The following is a 22509-nucleotide window of genomic DNA, read 5'->3' as shown; positions in this document are numbered from 1 at the left end:
AAGAATTAGAGGTGATCTCACTGAAATGTATAAAATTCTTAAGAGGACTTGACAGGGTAGATGCTGAGAGGATGTTTCCCCTGGCAATGAGTCTAGAACTAGGGGGTCACAGTCTCAGAATCAGGGGTCGCCATTTAGGACTGAGATGAGGAGAAATTTCTTCACTCAAAGGGTTGTGAATTTTTGGAATTCTTTACCCCAGAGGACTGTGGATGCTCAGTCGTTGATTATATTCAAGACAGAGAGCAACAGATTTTTGGATATTAAGGGAATCTATGGTTATGCGGATAGTGCGGGAAGGTGGAGTTCAGGCAGAAGATCAGCCATGATCTTATTGAATGGCGGAGCAGGCTTGAATGGCTCAATGGCCTACTCCTGCTCTTATTTCTTATGTTCTTATGTCTTATGTCCTTATGAGTGGCACACAATCCATTGATGGAATAATGGATTTGGAAAAATCAAGGTGGCTATTGCTGCCTTTACTAGAATTGGAAGAATTTTTGTAGCAAAAGTGTTATCAGACTGCAATCTAAAATCAGTGATAAAATAGTACAGCGCAGAAACAGGCCATTCAGCCGAAGATGGCTGTGCTTTCATTCCTCCACAAGTAGAATCCCACTCCTGCTCACTCCCCATAACCTTTAATATTCAGGGAACTAGCTAATTCTCTTTTAAAAGTGTCAGTTTGGTTCAATGGTAGCACTCTTGCCTTTGAGATAAAAAGTTGCATGTTCAAAGTCCATTCCAGGACTTCAGCAGATCATCTGGGTTGACACTTGTGCAGTACTGAGGGAATGCTGCATTGTTGGAGATTCCACCTTTCAAAAGAGACCCCATCAGCCTATTCAGGTGTACGTAAAAGATCACACTAGATGAAGTGTTGCAGGGAGTTCTCCCTCAACCAACATTACCAAAATAGATTAACTAGTCATTTATCTCATTTGCTGAGACTTTGCAGTGTACAAAGTCGCTGCCATAAAACAACAGTTCTTCAGTGAATTAATAAATTCTGCTCCAATAACAAAGATTCATGCTGCACATTTTGGTATCAGAAAACAACTTCAGTAAAAAAAAAAATCAGATCATCTGCTCTGGCGAAGTCTGCAAGAACCATTTCCCACCATATTAAAACAGGCAGATGCATGTAGACAAGATATGTTTATTGGTACATACCCATCAGTGCGACTTTCAATATCTTTTAAAACATGCGGTCATCCTAAACAAAAATCCAATTTCCAGTGCTTAATACATGTAACTGCAAAGCCATTATAAATTATTTTGGGAGGTACTGGGTGAAGTAAACCATACCATCCATATCATGAATGTGTTCCTGCTGACTGGCAAGAGATAAACAGCAAATACAACAATTCCTATATTACTGGAGTGACTCCTGAAATAATTCACATAAACAAATCTTACTTAATGCATTCTGCAGTTCAAGTTTCCTGCATGTTTTCCTATGAATAAATCCCACTCATTACAGGCAGTTTATTCACCTTAACATTGTATTCAAAATTATACCCAAAATAAAATCTTAACTTAAAATACAGTTCACAATGCAAAAGAAAATGTTTACGCAGATGAAGTTATCGGAAATTATGACGCATTAATTATATGGCAGTAAAACAGTTCTTCAAAAGTAAGGCACCAACAGGACAATGCTACTCCTGTTAAAGTGTTTTAAGTAGAATAACTTATGCTTTAAAACAGTGCACAATTTATCTGTTAAGTTAATGTTGTCTACCATCTGATAAGAATTTATTTGCAAATGGAAGGCAATATATTTATAAAATCATTACAAAATAATGTACCCCCCAAAATACTCTCAAACCTGGTTGTTCTAAATTGTTGCTACTTTCCTAATGCTTCTGTTATTTCTAGTGGTTCATCAATCCATGAACCACTATGGCTTGGCAAAAAATGCATAGATCAAGAGTGAAACACTCTGTTCATTTTACCCAGTTCTACACATTTTCAATTGAAGCATTTGGAACAGTATAATTTCTAAGCACTTATACCAGCAGTTCACCAAATGTTTTCATCTTAAAGCCAAGAGATTTTTGAGCTTCAAGGTCTCAACAACTCTGCACTGAAGGCATAAAAAGTTTGAGGACATAACTGATTCCAAGATACCATTTGTCTTTTCAAGCATCTGACACCATCTTCAAAGCAGTTCCATCTTGTCTTGTGCTTGTATTTTCAGTATTTTGATTCCACACCTTCCCTCCCTGATTTAGCACAAGCTGTTCTGTCCCTTACTTGCTTAAATAATGTGATAAAAAAAACTCATTGGGCTATTCCACAATGATCTACCCTGGTGTTCACTTGATTATTACAGAAAAAGCAGCATCTTATTTCTAGCTATGCTTTATCTGTTGCAATTTAAAAAAAACTATGCTAATGTGGGTAACACGCAGTGAATAGCCTTCCACGTGCTGCGATTACAGCAGGAATGGGGAACTGGGGAGTGGGAGGCACGGGTTAAACAACAATTGTAACCCTGAAATTTGTAATGTTTGTATTCGAAGGAATCAAATCCATTTTGCACTACTTTGTGATCTTAGGAAACCCTGGTTTCTTGAAAAGAATCTTCCCAATTCCATAGGTGGCTAGCTGAAAGAGAAAAAATATTCATAATCAACAGAACTTTGACATCTACCTGAACACAGTAGCTGGAATAAAATATGAAAACATGTCTGTCAAATAGCAGCATTCAGGTGGCTTCAAAAAAACGATGCATTTTATTTGAATTGCAGAGTAAACTACTACATCATTATAGAAGTAATGATTTACAGAGTAAATTATGGGGGCAAAAAATGCAGTCTCCATGACTGCGTACTCTCAAGAGTATACCGTCGTAATCCATTTCAAAGGCCCCGGAAGTTCCGGATTTCCGCACGTGCTTGTGTGAAATCCAGAACTTGCAATCTGTCAAGATACGCCTTGACAGATTATGCGAACCGACTGAAAAATGAGTATTGCTGGCACAGAGTTGGACTATTTGCTCAACAACTGCCCACACAACTCTTACAGCTGGTAAAAGCAGTATTAGGGCCTGCTTTCATCAGCGTAAGGGTATATATAAGGCTTAAATAAAAAATTTATAAATCCAAAATTATGCACACACACTGTAAATGAGTTTATGCAAATATTGGCCCAAATTAAGATGTTTAAAATTATTTATCAAAAATTAAATTTTTATTGAGGTTGGTGGAATGAAGGGATGCATGAATAAAATTGCAATTCAGTACATTTATCATTAGAATTCTGTAAATTGTATAAATATTTGGGGATTCCATTGCGTATCATTAGGGATTTGTTTTGCAAATGATTGCAATGGAATCCTCTTTTGTCATTGAGGACCGGACCCACGTGATCCCAAGGATGCTTCTGAACCGCCTACGTCCCTGGGATCAGTGGGCCTTTATGCTGCCATATGCCTGGAGGCCAGAGACCGCAACTCTTCACAGCCTGGACACCTGGAGGTAAATTCGTAAATGTTTCGCTGGTCGGAGGTGTACTCCGGAGGTACTACACTGACCGCAATTTCTAGGCCATTATTTCTATATCATTACACAAAAGGAACCCAGAATTTTTCTTCATTGTAATGTTTATGTCCCAATCTGTCCAGGTTTGGCCTTTTTTGCTCAGGTATGGTTCTGCAGTATCTTGCACATGTAGCCTTTCTTCATGTGTGAGCCCAGTGAGTACCAGAATGTCTGATGTCTACATCTCCAGCTTTCAGCAGGGTGTCACTGGATGATGATCAGGAATGGAAACATTGGTTGATATTCCCCCCTCCCTATCCCAAAAACACAAGTCAACTACAGCAATCCAACACAACCCCTGCTGAGTTCAGCTAATTCAGCACTAACCAGGGACTGAATCGGAGTCTGTCCTATATGAATTGTTTCCATGCCACATCACTAGAGGCATGGAAATGGTCTAGTTCTTCAAAAAATACCTTCTTACAACAACAACTTGTATTTATATAGCACCTTTAACATAGTAAAATGTCCCAAGGTGCTTCACAGGCGCGTAATCAAACACAAAGTGACACAGAGCCAAAGAAAGAGGCATTAGCACTGGTGATCAAACGTTTGGTCAAAGAGGTAGGTTTTAAGCAGCGTCTTAAGGAGGAGAGAGTGGTGGAGAGGCGAAGAGGTTTAAGGAGGGAATTCCAGAGCTTAGGCAGCTGAAGGCACAACCATTTAAAGTTTAAAAAAGGTTAGAATTTTCAAACCTTTTTGTATAAAAGATACTTTCTTTTTCCTTCCTCCTTGTCTCATTGATTCGCTCTCCCATTAACCTCCTGATGACATTGACTCCTTGCTGGGCAATGGATCTATGGGTGTCATGTTCCCTTTGGTATCTCACCCAAGTGCCCATTTTCCATGTGGATGCCTCGATATTGTATCTTGCCAGTTTATTGAAATGCAAAGGGGGAGCACAGGGAAGGTAGCATGACAGCCAAACCTGATCCTGTCCTTATCTGATATCCACATATGTGCACGTTCAGCATCGGTCACTGGATAGTGGTCATGAGACTTTCCCCTACCTCCAATATGTCCATCTCGTTCTGTGCCCTGCCCTCAAAAAAAAAGCTTAATGTGTTAAATTTAAACGGGGTTTCTATCGCACCTCTAGCGAAATAACACCAGCCAAACATGAGCACACCAAAGAATTTCCCAGCCACAATGACAGTGTAAGCAACTTCACTGAAAGGAAAGCTGTGGACCTCTCCTTTCTCCAGATTAGAGATGCAAGCTGGCTGCAGGATGAACAACCCTCTGCAGACAGAACTGAAATGGGTCTGTGGTCAAACAGGGCAAAATAAACTTTCCATAAAGTTGCAGAGCAGTGGCAAAGTATTTTTTGAGGCCGTGACAAGTTTTTAAAAGGAGGGCTATTTATCAATTCCCTCTAAACATCTCAGGGACTCGAGGGCTCATGAAAACTTTGATAGAGGAACGAAAAAATGGATGCTTCAGAGCTGCAGAAATTGCAGCAAGAACTGATTAACAGATTTTTGAAGCAGAGTGGTGGGGGGAGGTCAGGTACTGACTTGCTGCAATTAATTTATTTCTCTATGGCAGTGGGGATCCCATGAGCACTTCCAAAAATACATTTATGGTGCACAAATGTAAAGACTAGAAGGCAAAGAACTTTTTTCCCCCAACTAAAGAAAACATTTAAACTGAGGAGTAAAATACCTGTAAGCTGGAACTATGTGCTGGAGATGCCTGTGTTTTGGAGAGAGCAGTCAGGAATCAGCCTGAGATAGTTGAGGGGAGTGCTACAGTGCCAACCAATGGAGAAAATTCATTTTGAAGGCATTATCTGTTAGTGAGTTATAACTAGCAAGCTCCTCTTCCCCCCAACCTCACTGATAACTTTTTTGCACCCTCCAGTTTAGGAACCTGTGCTCTAGCCTGTCATCTGCATCATCGATCTGGTCAATAACTATCTTGGCTCCACTTTTAATACCCCTGTCCCCACCAGATCCTGAACAGTATCCCATCCTCACTGTTCCCTTGGTACAACAGCCACTTGTGAGCTGCAGACTACAGAACATTTAGCATGCAACTGCCCGGTCTGTCCATCGACAAAGCTGGCTTCACTACCCCAAGCAGGGCTATATTTCCCTCTCTGTAGCCAAATTCTCCCATTATTTTAAGGTCATCCTTGACAGCAAGGACCACTTCAACCTCCTCCTCTCTACCATTAACCCGTTCCCCTAATCGCCTCCTTCAACACCTCTAATACAAGATATACAAGAAACATAAACTTGCGTGTTTCCAAAATCTAGACTATCTTCTTGGCCATCTCTGGCTCCTCCATTGTCTTCTCTCCCCTTCTGATCACTCCTTTAAGTCCCTCCTAACCTAGCCCTCATCAACAACTTGCATTTAAATAGCGCTATCAACGTAGAAATAGAAAGATGCTTCAGAGGTATAAAGAAAAAAATGAATGGCAAGCCAATGAAAGGGATATTAGGAGCGGTGACAAAAAGCTTGGTCAAAAAGGTGGGTCTTAAATTTGAGACATGGGGGGGGGGGGGGGGGGGGGAATGAGGAGCCAATGTAGGTCAGCAAGCGCAAGGGTGATGGGTGAGCGGGACTTGATGCTGGATAGGATACGGGCAGCAGAGTTTTGGATAAACTAAAGTTTACAGAGGATGGAAGGCGGGCTAGGAGAGCACTGGAATTGTCAAGTCTGAAAGTGACAAAGGCACAGATGAGGGTTTCAGCAGCAGATAGGCTGAAACAGGAGTGAGGGGGGCAATGTTAGAGGTGGAAATAGGTGTGTGGTGGAGATGATTTTGGGGTTTGAGACTCAGCTCAGGGTGACTAGGATGACGAGGTTGCGCAAAGTTTGGTTCAGCCCGAGACATTGGCCAGAGAGCAGGATGGAATTGGTGACATCTGTACGAAATTTGTGGCGGGGGCTGAAGACAATTATCAACACCTATACTCTGCAGTTTCTCCCCGATTATTCCTCATTAGCCTCACTTCCTCTATGAAGTCTACCAGTCCTTCTGGAGCCGGCCTAATCCAGCCCCTATACTCTTCCCTTCACCCCATCTCTAACATAGCTCTGATCAAGCTTACTTTGCAAATTTATTCACAGATACTTCCTAAACCCCTTTCGACTGAGTTCTAGGCCACCAAATCCCTCTTATTGATACCATATTTTCCAGCATTGTCAATCTTTCACCCCTTTCCAAACTAACTATATTCTCAAACTGCTGCCCTATCGCTAACCTGCCCTTGTCTCCGAAGTCATTTAATATGTTGTTGTTACTGAACAAAATGCTCACTTCTCTCATCACTTCTGGTTCAAATCCGGTTTCAGACTAGCGCAAAGCACTGAGATTTCCCTGGTCAGTCACCAATGACATCCTGTGTAACTGTGGCCATGGTTCATTGTTGACCTTGGCCTCCTGAACGTCTTTAACAACTCCTATACTGTTGAGCATTTCATTGTTTCCCATTGCTTTTTCCTCCACGGGCACTGCACTCTCAGGCTTCTCTCCAACCTCTCCCAACAAAGTCACCTCTTCTTCAACTATTTCTCCTCCTGTGTTTGCACAGTCACCTCAATATGCCCCATGGCTCCATCCTTGATCGTTTCCTTTTTGTCATCCACAAGAACAGCTGTGAGCTTCGATATGTCGCCAACAACACTCAATTCTATCAGTGTTGTATCAAATCCACAACTGTTGCTACAACTTATGACTGCTTACCTGACATCAAGAACTAGATAAACTGAAATTTCCTACAGGTCAATATTGAAAAGACTGAAGCAATCCTAGTTGGCTCACACCACCAACCATATGCCTCTGGCTTCAACTGCACTAACCTTGTTTGTCCGCTCAGTGATGTGCAACCTCAGTGTTGTTAAATCCAGGCCTAGCTTTAAACTCTACGGGGGAAAAATTCAGTTGATTTGTGCCTCATGTTAGCGTCCTAAGAGGGTGCTAACAGGGCGCAAAGCAACTAGCGCCTGGGCACGGCGCCGCTAACGCCTCTCGCGAAATTCAGCGGGAGGATAGTGGCGGTGGTAACCGTTAGCGCCCCACTGCACCTATGGTGATGACATCATTGCCGTGCACAATGCCCCACTCGCAATCTTCGGTAGCGCCCCCGACTTACTGTCGGACGCCACGTCCGACAGGGTCAGGGGGGCGTACATGCGGCTGGGGCAGCGCAAATTAGAGGTGGTGCAGGCCACCGCCAGCACCTGCCCCCGTTGCTGTCCCCGGCCTCCTGTGAACCTGTGAAGCCCCCCGTGGGAAGCCGGCTGCACGCTGTGAGCCCGGCACTCAAGAGGAGTGCCGGGCTCTTTTGCCGGCACTCCGATCCCTGGTGGCCCATCTGGGCCCCGGGTTGTGCTGCGCTAGGCCCCTCCCTTCTAATAAGGGGAAGGCCTGCAGTACTGTGGTGCTGTGGCACGTTGCGCCGCGATATTCACTCGCAGCGCCCAAGAGGGAGGCGGGGCACTTCCAGTAGTGACCCGCCTCCCTTTTGGGGTGCTACCAGTGAATTTCGGGCACGGGGGTGCTAGCTTTTTCGGGGCGCTAAAAGTAGCGCCCCAAAGGGGGCGCGACCCAATTTTGCCCCCTACATCTTGTCCATTGTCAAGATCACCTTCTTCCACTTCCAAAATACCTGCTTACTCTCCTATCTCACTATTACTGGCAAAACCCTAATCCATGTCTTGTCACCTACCTTATGGAGCATCTCCTCAGTGCTCTCCTTATTGACCCTGCCATCTCCACCCTTTACCTTTTACAAAGTTCAGCCAATCCAGAACTCTGCACTATTAGTCCTCTGCCACATGTTGTTCTGTACACCCATCACTCAATAATGTAGATGCATTTAAGAGGAAGCTAGATAAGTACATGAGGAAGAAAGAAATAGAAGGATATCCTGATAGGGTAAGATGAAGTATGGTGGGAGGAGACTCGTGTGGAGCATAAACACCAGCACAAACCAGTTGGGCCAAATGGCCTGTTTCTGTGCTGTAAATTCGATGCAATTCTTTCTACTCGCTGACTCCCTGCATTCCAGCAAGTGAGTTTCAAGCTGCTTGTCCTCATCTTCAAATCGCTCCATGGTCTTGCTTAACCTTATCCGAGAAATGTTCTCCATCATCTGTCCCTGGATTGTATCTCATGCCCCACCCCTTCTACTTCATCAGAGGCTGGTCTACTTGCCCCTCTGAAATCGTCTTCCAAAACCATGTTGTGGCTTGTTATCACTCTCTGTCTTCAAAAGCCTCTTCAATATCTAACTCTTCAACTATGTCTTTTATTTCCATATCTTCTCCTCCAATTTCCTTCTCTTCCTCAGGACCCTCCGCCCTACCATCTACCATGTAAAGCGTCCCAGGACTGTCATCTACAAAAGGAGCTATGTTATATAATGTAAATTGTTGCTGAGGAATAGCCTTTCCTCATTCATAAATCTTTATGATCTAATTCAACTATTTCACCAACTTTATCAGCTGTTCTTTCACGAGTTTGTACTGCTTATCCATAGCTGTTTACTGTAATTTGTAAAACTACAGTAGCTTGAATGTTAGCTTGGCTCAGTGGTAGCATTCATGCCGCAGAGTCAGAAGGTTGATTTTCAATGCCACGCCTGGATTTGAGTACATAAACTAGTTAGACATTTCAGTGCACGACTGAGGGAGTTCGTTCTTTTTTTTTTGCTTCTGATGATCAGGACAGGGAAGTGCATTTAAGCTCACTGCCTTTATTTGCATTCATTTTTGCAATCATTATTTTAATCACTACAGTATTCCAACTTTTTACTTTGTAATCCTTAGGATCCTACGTGCCCCCATCCCTACATGAATAGCATTTAGAACCCTTAAGAGCCATCATAATTTAGAGCCATGTTCCACAGGTGTAAGGGCAGCACTAACAATCTGTAACCTAATTCAATTTAACGGTCACTTTTAGGCTCACTCTTTTCTGACTAAGCCAAGTCAATTTCTCTTGCTTGGGATCACAGGATATTCATCAGTGTTTTGGGGATTATGTTCCACGAACCATCCATTTCTCCATGAAAACTGCAAATCAGTGAATTCCGTCATGTTACTTTCCACAGATTTACACCAAAACAAAATCTTCTCCCCAATATATTACCTGGGCTTGATTGGAACAATATGTTTGGCAGGTTTGCGAAAAGATTGGTTTGCTGATCTGGTAGAAGAAGTCCTGGGAGAAGCACGCACAAAACTTGAGGCAATTGGTGGGGTCTTGGGAATCTTCTTCACTAAATGTCCAATCCATCTTTTCTGTTCATCCTGAGAGCATGCCAGTAGCAACATATCCCTCGCTGTGTTAACGTCATAATTCACTAAGGAGAGAACACATACTTTTAGCAAAGGTCGATCTATAAAATTCCACATTCCCCTCTCCCATGTTCTAGTTACTTTGCAGTTTCCTGAATGAAATTAGGTAGCTAACATGTTCCCAAGCACCTGTCATGAACCCCCTAATCAACCACAAGATGCAGCACAGTAGATCCATTGACTGACTTGAACTCTCTCAAGAGGAATGCCTTGCCTCAGTTTGACATCTTACCAGAGGAGAGGTGTAATACTACATATGGGTGATAACTCACATCATACAAACTTGTAAGACAGTATGTGGATATAGTAATGTGCTACCTCTCAGGATTTATATTTTAAACTGTGCTCTATTAGCTTGTTCTCAATCAAGAAATGCTATAAAATATTGACACTACAGATATCTATTTTTTCCTCTCAAACATGGAGATGAAATATATGTTGTGAATGATAACTGACTGTAAAAACTCACTAGGTTGAATGTTACAAGATATTTTTTGTTGCTGCACATCTCAAATTTAATGAAGCTGTTACAAATCGAGATATGATGTTATTTTCCAGTGGGAGAGGAGTTCTCATCTGGGAAGAGTAACTAGCCAAAAACAGGGTGCAGTGAAATAGACTTCTCTCTATACATGAAGGGCACTAGGACCCAGAGGTAGTAGAGAGTGGATAGAAGTACTCCCTGTACAAGTGATCCATCAGTGTCATTGACATTAAAAGCCATAAGCAGCATTTAAGGACAAAAGAAGTTACAAATATTGAACTTTTATATTTAGAAGTGAAATATTACTGCATCAGAGCAGTTTCAGTTTTTCTTTCTATATTTACATAGCTATTTTATAACATTTTACAGCATGAAATTTAAAATAGAAACTCCCATTGTGAAAGCTGCATAGTGTGTCTAACAGAAGCAGATCTTCATTATGTCTCAAAACAGAAAACATATTAGACATTCCAAATAGTTTCTGTTGTGGCAAGATGTCAAATGCAAACATAGATGGCCAAGACACTGCTATTTATATCTTAATTCCTCAACTGGTTAAAAATAACTAATATCCTGATTGGCTAAACATTGAGAAAAAATGTGTTTGTTCTTCAAAGAAGCCTGCAATTACCTCACAGACATCATTGACTCAGTGCAAAAGTTATTGGATTGGACTTCTAAAAATTCAGCGCTTTGTTTTCAAAAATGTATAAGTCATGTATGGTACTGCTTCTTGCACTGTGTTTCTGCTTGTGTAATTAACCTGCTTGTAAATAAATAACAATTATTAGTTTTAGCCTGAGTACTATGGTCCGACAGTGTGATCTTACAGAATTTGAAAATGGGCAGGAGATCATGAGGCAACTCATGAGGCACTGGTACTACATAATGTTGTAAAAAGGTAATTGCTAATCTTATGGTACAGTATTCTATTCATGTTACGTTTAAGGTGTAAACTTCAGTTCATAAGAAACATGGAACTGCTTAAGCAAGCTCCCTTTTGCTGTAAACACAAGGTTAAGAAAGGTTAAGAGTGATGGACAAAAGCCAGCATAGTATTGATCACATAAAATAATTCATACCTTTGCATGGTACAATCACATCTTCCTTTTTATCCAAATGATCCTTATGGCACTTAACATGGCATCGCCTGCATTCCAGTGCAGCTGGTGGTTTGAAGACATGCCATAGAGGCTTTGCACAAGCTTCACAATTGGTAGGAAAATGGTAAAGTGTGGGAATGAATTCATGACCTTTATGAGGTATAAAGTCAGGCTTTTCTACCGGCTGCGCAGGGTCTACTTCCACATCTTTTCGACATTCACCCTCGTTTGCATATAGTATCTGAAAGATAACACAATTCACACTTTACTCAAATAAAACATACAATAATTGGAATAAATGGCTCAAACTACAAAGTTACAACCTACAAAGCTACATACATAATTTTGTCAAGAACGGAAGCATTCTGGAACACTACAGACGCATGGTAAACCAGCCCGCAAATCTACACACTTGGGATTGCTCTGTACAATACCTGCAATTGTGGGAAACATTAGCCAAAGTCCAAATAGGTATGCAAGTTTTTCTTCTAAATATTAGTGGATTTCCTGTGGCATTGTTCATGGTGAGTCATAGGACACAGTGTGGGTCTGCTTCGCCCAACAGCAACCGTCCCATCTGCTCTCAGGCAGGCCAGAGATGAGCCATGTAACAAAGTTTCTCTCCCGCTCACCCTGCTAGAGTTTCTCACTATTCCCTCCCCATCCTCTTCAACAGGGTCTTTTGCCTCAACAGATCCTCTTTCTTCACCCTCCTCCCACAATGGAGTTAAACGCTCTTTCTATTCTCGTCCCCTGCAAGACAGGGTTTTTCTTTTTCTATTCTCCTCCAAGGTTGGTCTCGGTTTCTCCTTGACATGCAACCAGGGTCTCTTCCTTTGCCCCTCCTCAACTAGGTTCCCAAGAGGGTCACTCTCCCTCTCTATTAGTCTCCCTCAAAAGTGTCTCTATTCCTCCCCAATGTCATCTGCTCTCTTTCCTGCCTATTCTCCAGGCCGCAGTGCTGTTGAAACAAATCTTACTAGTTATTTTTCCTGTCCTCCTCAGCAGCTTTGTGTTTCTCTTTCATCATTTTTTTCCTTTCCCCCTCTTTTAGCATTTTCTTTGCTTTCTGTATTATCTGTTGTTAACTGTAGTTTCTTCACTCTAAGATGCCAGCACTGTGGCCCAGTCCTTGCTCTTCCGAAGTTTGCTGCTTATTCTATTATTAGCAAGGACACAGCAACTGACTGCATCAGTTAGATGGAGTTTTACTAAGAGACTGAACTGATTCCCGGAATGACAAACCAGGATTGCGATCATGTACAATCATGTGCAGGATTGCGAGTTCTGACGAAGGGTCATCGACCTCAAACGTTAACTCTGTATCTCTCGCCACAGATGCTGCCTGACCTACTGAGTATTTCTAGCATTTTCTGTATTTATTTGCGATCATCAGCTGAAATGTTGAGGCGTGAGAACTACTCCCATGTCCTGATCTTTAATTGTTTACATTGGGGTCCCTATTTTGGACCTCAGTAGATTCAGCTGGTTGAATGGAGATCATAAAGTAGAAAGAAAAAAGGGGGGGGGGGAAAGAGAGAGAGAGAGAGAGAAAAAAAAGTGGAGAGAGAGAAAAGTAGAGAGTGAAGCAGAGAGAGAGAGAAGGGCAGAGAAAGGAGTGGAAGGGAGAGAGATGAAAAAAATGATCAATGCTCAGATTTTCATCCATGAACATGTCCTACCTAGCAAGAATCCAGCTTACAAGTTTGATGCAAAAACCAGTCAGTGGTTAGTTGCATAACAACTTGCATTTATATAGCACCTTTAATGTAGAAAAACGTCTTAAGGGGCTACACAGAGGCATAATCACAAAAACGAGATGACTTGATGTTTATAAATTCGTCCATTTGTGTTACTATGTTGCAATTCTATTGGGCTGGATTTTGCTTTCAGCGCTAGTTGTTCTTCACACTTGCACACAGACTTTCTATGGGATTTTGCACTGGAACTTACTGTAATTAGAGAGCCAATTTAGGCACAGCGGCCTCTACAGGGCCTCTGAGACCTGTGTGAACAGGGCCAACAACTATTTTATCTCCTTAATCAACCAGAGTGAAGAATCGTTAATGAGCAGAGCAGAGTCTGAACCAGGCAGTGTCGATTAGAATAATGAATTCAGTTAGATATGGGGGTGGTGCCAGAGGACTGAAGGACTGCAAATGTTACACCCGTTTAAAAAAAAAAGAGGGGAATAAATCCGGCTAACTTTTTCCGGCAAGTTTAGGGTGTATATATCACGCAAGTACAGCAACTTCACGCTGTTCCATGTATTTCAATGCCGAGTCTCTCGGCCAGATACCATTACAGCGCAGCTTTGGGAGGAGCAGGACAACTCTGACAGCAACTTTCTGATTTCCGCATTTAACTGCACATGTGAGCGCCGTTAGCCTCACTGTTATTTCTGCAGCAAAATCCGGCCCAATCTGTAATTTTAACTGTCACATGAACACATGCCCTTTCCATCGTGACCATAACATCCCTCTGGTTCTTAGAACCGAAATACAGACAATAGTAAAAATAAAATCTAAATCAAAAACCCTTTATGGAAACTAACTGTGCTCGATAGCCCACCTGGAATATCCGAGGAATTTCACCAGTTTCTGCCCTGTATACATCACCTTGTGTTACAGGACGCACATGGAATAATTTGCTGGAATATAAAGGCAGTTATTTAGAAATGCAAATAACTTACAGATTTCATTATGTATGTGTTAATTCATAAGTAAATCAACTTTAAAGATAAAATGCAAGTAAGCCATTTAAGATTTATTGTTGGACATGCAACTTTTTGTTAATTGTACTTATTTGTAAAACAGTTAATAATTCTCTATAAGCAGAATTAATCGTAAAATTCTAACTCAGCTACTAGAAATTAATGGCTGAAGACAACAAGCGTGTTGCCATGTTCAGATACTACAGAGCTGTAGAACGCATTTGTAATCTTTTGATTAGTCATTTCAATCCAACAAAAAATGCAGCACCAATTTTTGATTGAGACGGTCAAGATCCTATAGATGATAATTGTAGTGTCTGGGCAAGAAAGGACAACTGGTCTGTTGCTATGTTCTTTACCTCATCAAGGTGGTGCACAGAAAGGGAAATCTAGCTTTGGTGTTATCAATGTCAAATCTGTTCAGGTAAATAGAGTGGCATTTTGTTCCATTTCATTTGTATAATGGACACTGGTTGCTGTGACAATATTTTCCAACTGAAAATCTGAGGAGAGGAAGAAATCAAAATGGATGGCATTGAGGTAGACTTCACTACTGCCAACCTGAAAAATAGGTTTCATAGTTTGGTTTTGTTGTCCAGTTGGGCTCTTCAATAGTTGATATTGGCAAAATTAGGATCATTAAGTCACAAGAGCATTGGGTGCTGCATCGTGAAAATTACATTACATTTAGGGAAATTAGGCCATCTTGCATTCCGCTTGCAGCAGAGAAAAAGGCTTACCAAACAATAGTGGTTACTCTGCATTTTTGCTCTCCCAGCAGGAAAGGTGCGCTCATATGAAGATAGCCGGGAGCTATGATTCTTGACCTGCGAGCGCAGCTTACCGTTGGAACCACAGAGATCACCCTAATACCTCTTTAAATGCATGATCTGAAGCCTAATCATTCACCATGTAAATTACATGAAGACACATAGTATTGTTACCACAGGTACAGTCTAAGATGATAAGGACCATTTAACCAAATGGAGCTAGTCCCATTAGTGCCCCAACTAAGCAACCTGCTCAATTTTGAAACCATTAATGCTTTTATATCCAATACCCTGTTTTATTATTCCAGACATTTAGCCTTTACTTAAAACATTTTTTCACAATACCTTTTTAAAATTACATTTTATTAATTTGAATGTTTGGTCCTACTAGGCTGATGATCTGGGTTCACCCTATCTAAACTATTTAATATTTTGTATACCTCAGTGATATCATCTGTACAGATTAAGCTTTATTAATCTTTTGTCAGAACTCATCCTTTATATTTGGGATCATATTTGCTGCTCTTCTCTGAATCTTTGCCAATGAATGTAAAGCACAACCTCAATTATATGCATATACTTGATTACTTGTGTGAATTTATGACGATAACGGGAGATCAACAGGGGTCAAACTGTCAGTACTTTTTTCCCTACCCATACACTTTCATTGTTCTGCTCCTGCTGACACTGAAACAGCTGATCTGTTCACTATAAGCTCCTCTATGCATGCTCCATGAACTCCAGCTACCGTAGCCGAGACACATCTTGACTCTCCTGACTGTAACTACAGCCTCCTGTTACATAGGTGACGACTGAACACAGCATATGCTGATGTTACATCCAACACATGCTCCCACTTACTGACACAGGAGTGTGTTTAAACCATGCAGGTGCTCTTAGGGATTTTCAATTTTTTGGGATTAATGGAAAGGAATAAATGCTGCTTTTAGCATTCATTTCTGTAGTGGAGAAGGATCAGGCAAGGTGGTCACTGGGAAGCACTTTAAGCCATCTGTTTCAGATCCAGCAGCTGATCACATCTGGGTTTTTTTTTTGAGGGGAATATAACCAAGGGTCCACATTAAATTTGTGACCATCATGATGACCACAATTAAAACAGCACTCAAAGTGTGGTCTGACCAATGTATTAAAAAGTCTTAGAATAAGCTATATATCCCAGTATTTTATAAGATTTTTAAACAGCCTCACCAAATTATTTAGAGATTGACAGTATGATTCTACTATTACTCTCAGGTCCTTTTGAAGTCTCCATGTGCTACTTCTATTTCATTAATTTGATACTGATTGAACAAAATTTGTGCAACAATCTGCAACGTATATGTCAGCAGTAAATTTCATTTGTCATTTAACATTTAACAAAATCTTTCAGCAATTACTTAGCAGCATCCTCTTATTCAACCTTCTTTAGCATCATCTGCTAATTTGATAATCTTGTACTTGGTTTACTTGGTTTTATTGTGTAGGCCATTTATGTGAAACAGCAGAGGTCCAAGCAGTTACCCCTGCTGGAACTCAATTCAACCCCCACCCCCCCTCCCAGTAAGACATCATAACTCTCATTAGTACCAACATTCCCATTAAGCTGCGCGGCCACACAGGCCACTCACTGGCTTTTCAAAGCGAATATCCGCGCATGTGTGAAAATTTGAATGGGCTGTGCAGCCAGTTAAGGGGCCCGCACATGAAAAAGAGAGAAAACTTTGATTAGTACCCTCCATTTTCTATTCTTAAACCAATTTCTTATCTAATTGTGTGTTCTACTCTGGATTCCCCTATTCGCCTATGTCTTTTATCCATAACATCCTCAATATCAAGGCGGTTGTACTTACTCTATATCCAGTACCATAGAAGGATTAGATTGTTCTTTATTCAATTCATCATTGTAAAACAGCATCTTTCTACTGCTGACCACAACATACTGTAGATAACAAAGAAAAGGGTTCAACATTACAAAAAAAAATTTGGATCAAAATTTTATAAAGACATACAAAAGGCTTTTTAAAAACTATTTTCCATCAGCTTGCTGATGACCCAAAAGATAAAGTCACCACCCTATGCAGCCCACACTGATAACCTGACCTCAAAGCTTCTGATCTGCATGGCCAGCCATACAGACCAAAAGCTTGGAGGTCAGATTACCAAACTGTGCTGAGTTAGCTGATCTCAGCCAGAACAGCAGTTGGGGCGCTACATTTAGGCTAGTAAGGTCAGAGCAGATGGAGTCTGGGGACAGGTAGCAGAATGGATAGCAAGGGTAGCTATTCAGACTGACAAAAGATGGGAAGTGGTTTTCACAGGGATTGGTGCTGGGACCACCGTTACATTAATGATTTGGACTCTAGAATCGGAAGTACAATTTCAAAATTTGCAGATAACACCAAATTGGGAGGTCTAGTTAATACAAAGGAAGAATGCGACAAAATACAGGAAGACATGAATAAGCTTGCAGAATGGGCATGTAATTGGCAAATGAATTTCACTATAGAGAAGTGTGAAGTGGTGAATTTTGGTAGGAAGAATAAGGAGGCCATATACTGTTTGGAATAACAAGGGTCTGAATGGGCTGGAGGAGCAAAGGGATCAGGATACAGATACAGGGGCCATGATATAAGATACAGATACACAAATCACAAAGTAGCGGCGCAGGTTAATAAGACCATTTAAAAAAGCAAACCAAGCACTGGGATTCATTTCTAGAGGGATAGAATTGAAAAGCAGAGAAGTTATGTTAAACTTGTACAGAACCTTGGTTAGACTACACTTGGAGTACTGTGCACAGTTTTGACTTCCATATTATAAAGGATATAGAGGCATTGGAGAAGGTGCAAAAAAGATTCACAAGGATGATACCAGAACGGAGAGGATATACTTAGCAGGAAAGGCTTGGGTTCTTTTCTCTAGAAAAGAGAAGGCTGAGGGGTGACCTGATAGAGGTCCTTAAGATAATGAAAGGGTTTGATAGGGTAAACACAGAGAAGGTGTTTCCACTAGGTGGCAATGAACCCTTGAAAGCACAGGTGTGAGCACAGGTGGACTGACAAAAATACAAATAACATACTTGATTGGAAGTTAAGAAGCAAAAATTGTATTGTTAAGCCATCTTGATATTTTAATGTCAGTTGTGGGGAAGCTACTAGAAGCTGTCACTGGGGATAAAGTGATTGAGCATTTGAATAAATAAGCTGATCAGAGAGAGCCAACATAGCTTTGTTAAGGATAAGTTATGTCTGAGTAATCTTGTTGAATATTTTGAGGAGATGACGAATAACAGAGGTAACATCCATAGACATACTCCCTTATCTACATGAACTTCCAGAAGGATTTCAATAAGGTTCCGCACAAGAGATTAGCAAAAATTGATTGGTGGGATGTGACATGTGGTGTTCCCCAGGGATCTGTTTTGGGGCCTCAACTTTTCACCATATTAATGACTTGGATGAAGAAATGGAGAGTTGTATATCCAAGTTTGCATGTGACACTAAGTTAGGAGGGACAGTAAGTAGTGCAGGTGGGAGCAGAAAGTTGCAAAGGGAAATAGACAGATTAAGTGAGTGGGCAAAACGAGTTTAATGTGGACAAATGTGAGATTATCTAGTTTAGACCCAAGAAAGGTAAATCAGGAGTATTTTCTAAATGGTGTGAAACTAGGGACTGTAGAGGGGCAGAGAGATTTGGGAGCCCAAGTACACAAATCATTAGAAGCCAGTAGACAGGTACAAAAAGCAATCACATAGGCTAATGGGATGTTGGCCTTTATCTCATTGGAGCTAGAATACAAAGGGGAGAAAGTTATGCTTTAGTTGTATGGAGCCTTGGTCACATCCCACCATCTGGAGTACGGAGTTCAATTTTGGGCACCGTTCCTCAAGAAGGATATATTGGTCTTGGAGGAGGTGCAGCGCAGGTTCAACAGAATATACCTGGGCTTAGAAGGTTAAATTATGAAGACAGGTTGCATAAACTTGGCTTGTATTCCATCGAGTATAGGAGATCGAGGGGTGATCTGATTGAGGTGTTTAAAATGGTAAAAGGATTTGATAGGGTAGAGACAGAGAAACTATTGCCTCTCGTTGGGGAATCAAGAACAAGGGGCCATAATCTTAAAATTAGAACTAGGCCATTCAGGAGCAAAATCAGGAAGTACTTTTTCCACACAAAGGGTAGCAGAAATGTGGAACTCTCTCTCCAAAGGGCTGTGGATGCTAAGACAATTGGAGCTTTCAAGACTGAGATCAATACATTTTTGTTAGGTAAGGGTATCAAGGAATATGAAGCAAAGGTGGGAAAATGGAGTTGAGGTGCAGATCAGCCATGATCTAGTTGAAAGCCAGAGCAGGCTCGAATAACTGCATGACATACTCCTGTTTCTAATGTTCCTATCTCCCCCTTTAAATGTGTGCTGCTCTTTGCTGTTATTAAGAAATGTTACTTTTTCATTAACATAACTTGCATACTTAATATACTATTTATATTTCAAACCAGATGTCGACGGTTAAATTACTTAGAATGCAGATCTATCAGAAAGGGAGATTTTGTGTATGTTTAATATACAATTCAACAGCATGGTGTAAACATTTGAAAACTTAATTCTTTTACAATAGTTTCATACCTGTTTTTTCCATCCATATCTTTTGATGTTTGCCCTGTTTGGTATCGATAACCAGCCCTCCATCCTGGTTTCTGATTTCAAAAATACATTGAACATGTAGTGAATAAACATACTTTGACAGGAACTCTGACTGCATCATCACCTTAGGTCAAGTCAAAGAATATTACAGAAATGGAACAAATTCCTCAACCAGACTGCCTGTAACATCTCTGTCCCCTTTTTAAACCATTAGCCTTAACTGACAATACCAACGTCTATAACAGACTTTTAAAAAATTTGCCAGAAATAATGAAAGCTGGAGTCTGTTTTTTTTGGTCAAAATTCCACAGTATACATTTAACATGGTCAGATGGAATTGTAAGCGTATATGCAGGGTGGGGTACATGCTACAAACATTTCTGGACTAGCCTTCCATCAATCTGTTGCAGGTGGAGATCCTGAAGGTCAGGCCCCCACTCCCTAACCTCCACCTATAATAGAATAAGGCAGGGCCAACTCTCTCCAATGAACCTAACCGTGCATGGCCAAGTAGTTGCCAGGATTTATGCAGGTTTTCTGTCCTCTGATGAAATGGAGGATAATATTGTGGATGCAGGAGATGGGCTGTTTGTCTTGCTATGGCCAGTTTAATGGGGTTAGTTTGCGCTGGAGTCTAGTAAGCAGAGCTGGGCCCCCACTGGTAGTGTTGGATCTTGATGAATTGGAAGAAATATTAGATGCTGTAGAACTTGTCAGTCAGCTCCTGGACATGGAGTTGACCCTCCTAGGGCAGCTTCAGTGATGCCTTTCTCATACCATGCCTTAAAGCAGGTTGTAGCAAGAACCTCTGGAAGGTTCCAGCTTCGCCACATGAAGACACGCAAGCCCCAAGGGGCACCTGCAGTATGGCGCATGCTTTCTCTTAAACGGCCAGTACTATTGGCATTTCAGGGTTTTGGCTGGTCTTTTCTTGGGCTCTGTGAAAGGGTGTGCTCTGGGCTGGTAAAGCAGCACTTGTCTCTATTCCCAGTAACATTTTGATCCTGCCCTACCTCTAGGCCTTCTTGACTGAGATCTTGGAAGCCATCAAAGCCATGACCGTGCTTACCAGTGAGGCAAGGAACATACGTCACTTCCAGGCTCACCCAGCTTTCATTTCTAGCAGCAAGATAATGAATCTCTCAACATTGGCACAACCTGATACCTGCCACAACACATATATAGAACCTGTTGGATATTTGCCAATCAGAACAAGTAATGTACAAGCTCAAATTGGAGCCAGGAAGCACTTGGGGTATGGGCCTGCAGCCCAGCTTCCACCTATTCCAAGACCCCATTACTAACAATAACCCCACTCAAATGTTAAGAACTATACAGATGTACAAGAACCTAAAGCTTATCTTTGCAACATGGCATGTATTCTGTTGTTCAGTATTGTACCATAACTTGAGTGTGTATATATTTTTGTATAAATCACAAATAAAATTACTAGAAAGAAATAATTAAAGTAACTTGTGGGAATAGGGAGAAGGGTTGACCCTATTGCTCTAATGAAAATAATAAATTTTCACATGACACTACTTATTTTATAGAGTACAATTAATGAATTGAGAAGAAAATGAATTTTTGCTGCATAAAACCACATTAGTACTGATCAACACAAATATTTACTAAAGTAAGCTGTAGCTCAGAATTAAGGCCTTTATTTCATATAGATTCAGCCTAATTCACAGTACAAGAATCTTTTAAGCCCCTTCTGCCGAACAAACAAAAAATATTTATATTATGTACAGTATCAATGCTGTTGCTGACTAATGATCTGTGTGCATTTATCCTTCCTGTCCAAATTAAACTGATCTCAATCTTTTCACATCATATATATAGCTTCCAATGACACTGCAGTAAATATCACCATCTGAACTATTAATCCACAGGTTAAAATTGTTGAGAGTCAAATAATTCCTCTCATTAACCTACTATATGTTGTTGGTGAAAACATACACTATTACAATCAATTAGTAGCCATTATAAAAAAAACACTAATAAAATACACACAAACACACATGTACTGAAGGACTCAAAGTAAATTGAAACCAGTAGCTTCAACAGTAAAATCAGTGGAGTCCCAGTCAAAAGGCCTCAACTTTGAATCCTAACTTACAACTGGAATTTCAGCTCGTCTTTACTGAGAGACCTTGAGCATTTTTAACTGGACTACTGGAATGGACCACTCTAATGTGGGATCTTTGGGGGAAGGGAAGAGGACAGATGGAAACCTCACATAGTACAACTCCTGTCATTTGATTACAAAGCAGAATCAACAGCGGATACAGGATAAAGTTTATGCTAAACATGCCAAACTGAAAATGAAATGTGGTAGTGAGGGTTACATTTAAAAAGAATTATAGACACCTATACTTTAATTACGTATTCATAATCATCTTCCCTTCCAAATGAAATCTACTGCCTGTGTTTTATCCAGAAATATACTGAAGTTAACAACAACTTGAATTTATAGAGCGCCTTTAATGTAGGAAAACAAACCAAGGCGCTTCACAGGAAAGTAATCAGACAAAAATTGACACTAAGCCAAAGGAAGAAATATTACGATAGATGACTAAAATCTTGGTCAAAGATGTAGATTTTAAGGAGAGTCCTAAAATAGGTGAATAGATTTAGGGAGGGATTTCCAGAGCTTAGGGATTCGGCAGTTTAAGGCATGAATGCCAATGGTAGGGCGAAGGAAGTAGGGGATGCATAAAAAGCCAAAGTTGGAGAAACGTAGGGTTCTTGGAGGTTTGTTGGGCTGGAGGAAATTACAGAGATAGGAAAAAGCAAGGCCATAGAGGGATTTGAGTAGAATCATTTTAAAATCGAGGTGTTGGTGGTCCAGGAGCCAATGTAGCTCAGCGAGCACAGACTTTGTGCGGGCAGCAGTGTTTTGGATGAGCTCAAGTTTGGAAGAT

General features: G+C 40.9%; 1 protein-coding gene across 3 annotated transcripts in view; it reads right to left on the bottom strand.

The window, feature by feature from the left end:
• Positions 1-1141: 1141 nt before the first annotated feature.
• Positions 1142-22509, bottom strand: part of rock1 (Rho-associated, coiled-coil containing protein kinase 1) — a 245316-nt gene continuing 223948 nt past the window's right edge. For 2 of the 3 annotated variants that reach the window (XM_085992815.1, XM_085992816.1), the window contains 3 exons: positions 19565-19635; positions 16785-16873; positions 14023-14101 (listed from right to left, as the gene is read on the bottom strand). In XM_085992815.1, the coding sequence (XP_085848941.1) occupies positions 16825-16873; positions 19565-19635 (120 nt within the window). In that variant the 3' untranslated portion in view covers positions 14023-14101; positions 16785-16824. Of the gene's footprint in view, positions 2614-9655; positions 9870-11430; positions 11693-14022; positions 14102-16784; positions 16874-19564; positions 19636-22509 lie in introns of those variants that run through there. The other variant, XM_085992813.1, reaches the window with a different exon arrangement.

The sequence above is a fragment of the Somniosus microcephalus genome, chromosome 7 (genome assembly GCF_052327205.1).
Source record: "Somniosus microcephalus isolate GS21.2 chromosome 7, FLI_Smic_1.0, whole genome shotgun sequence".
NCBI classification, from domain to species: Eukaryota; Metazoa; Chordata; class Chondrichthyes; order Squaliformes; family Somniosidae; genus Somniosus; species Somniosus microcephalus.
The sequence above is the reverse complement of the archived record's forward strand: the minus strand, read 5'-3'. Positions and strand labels throughout refer to the sequence as shown.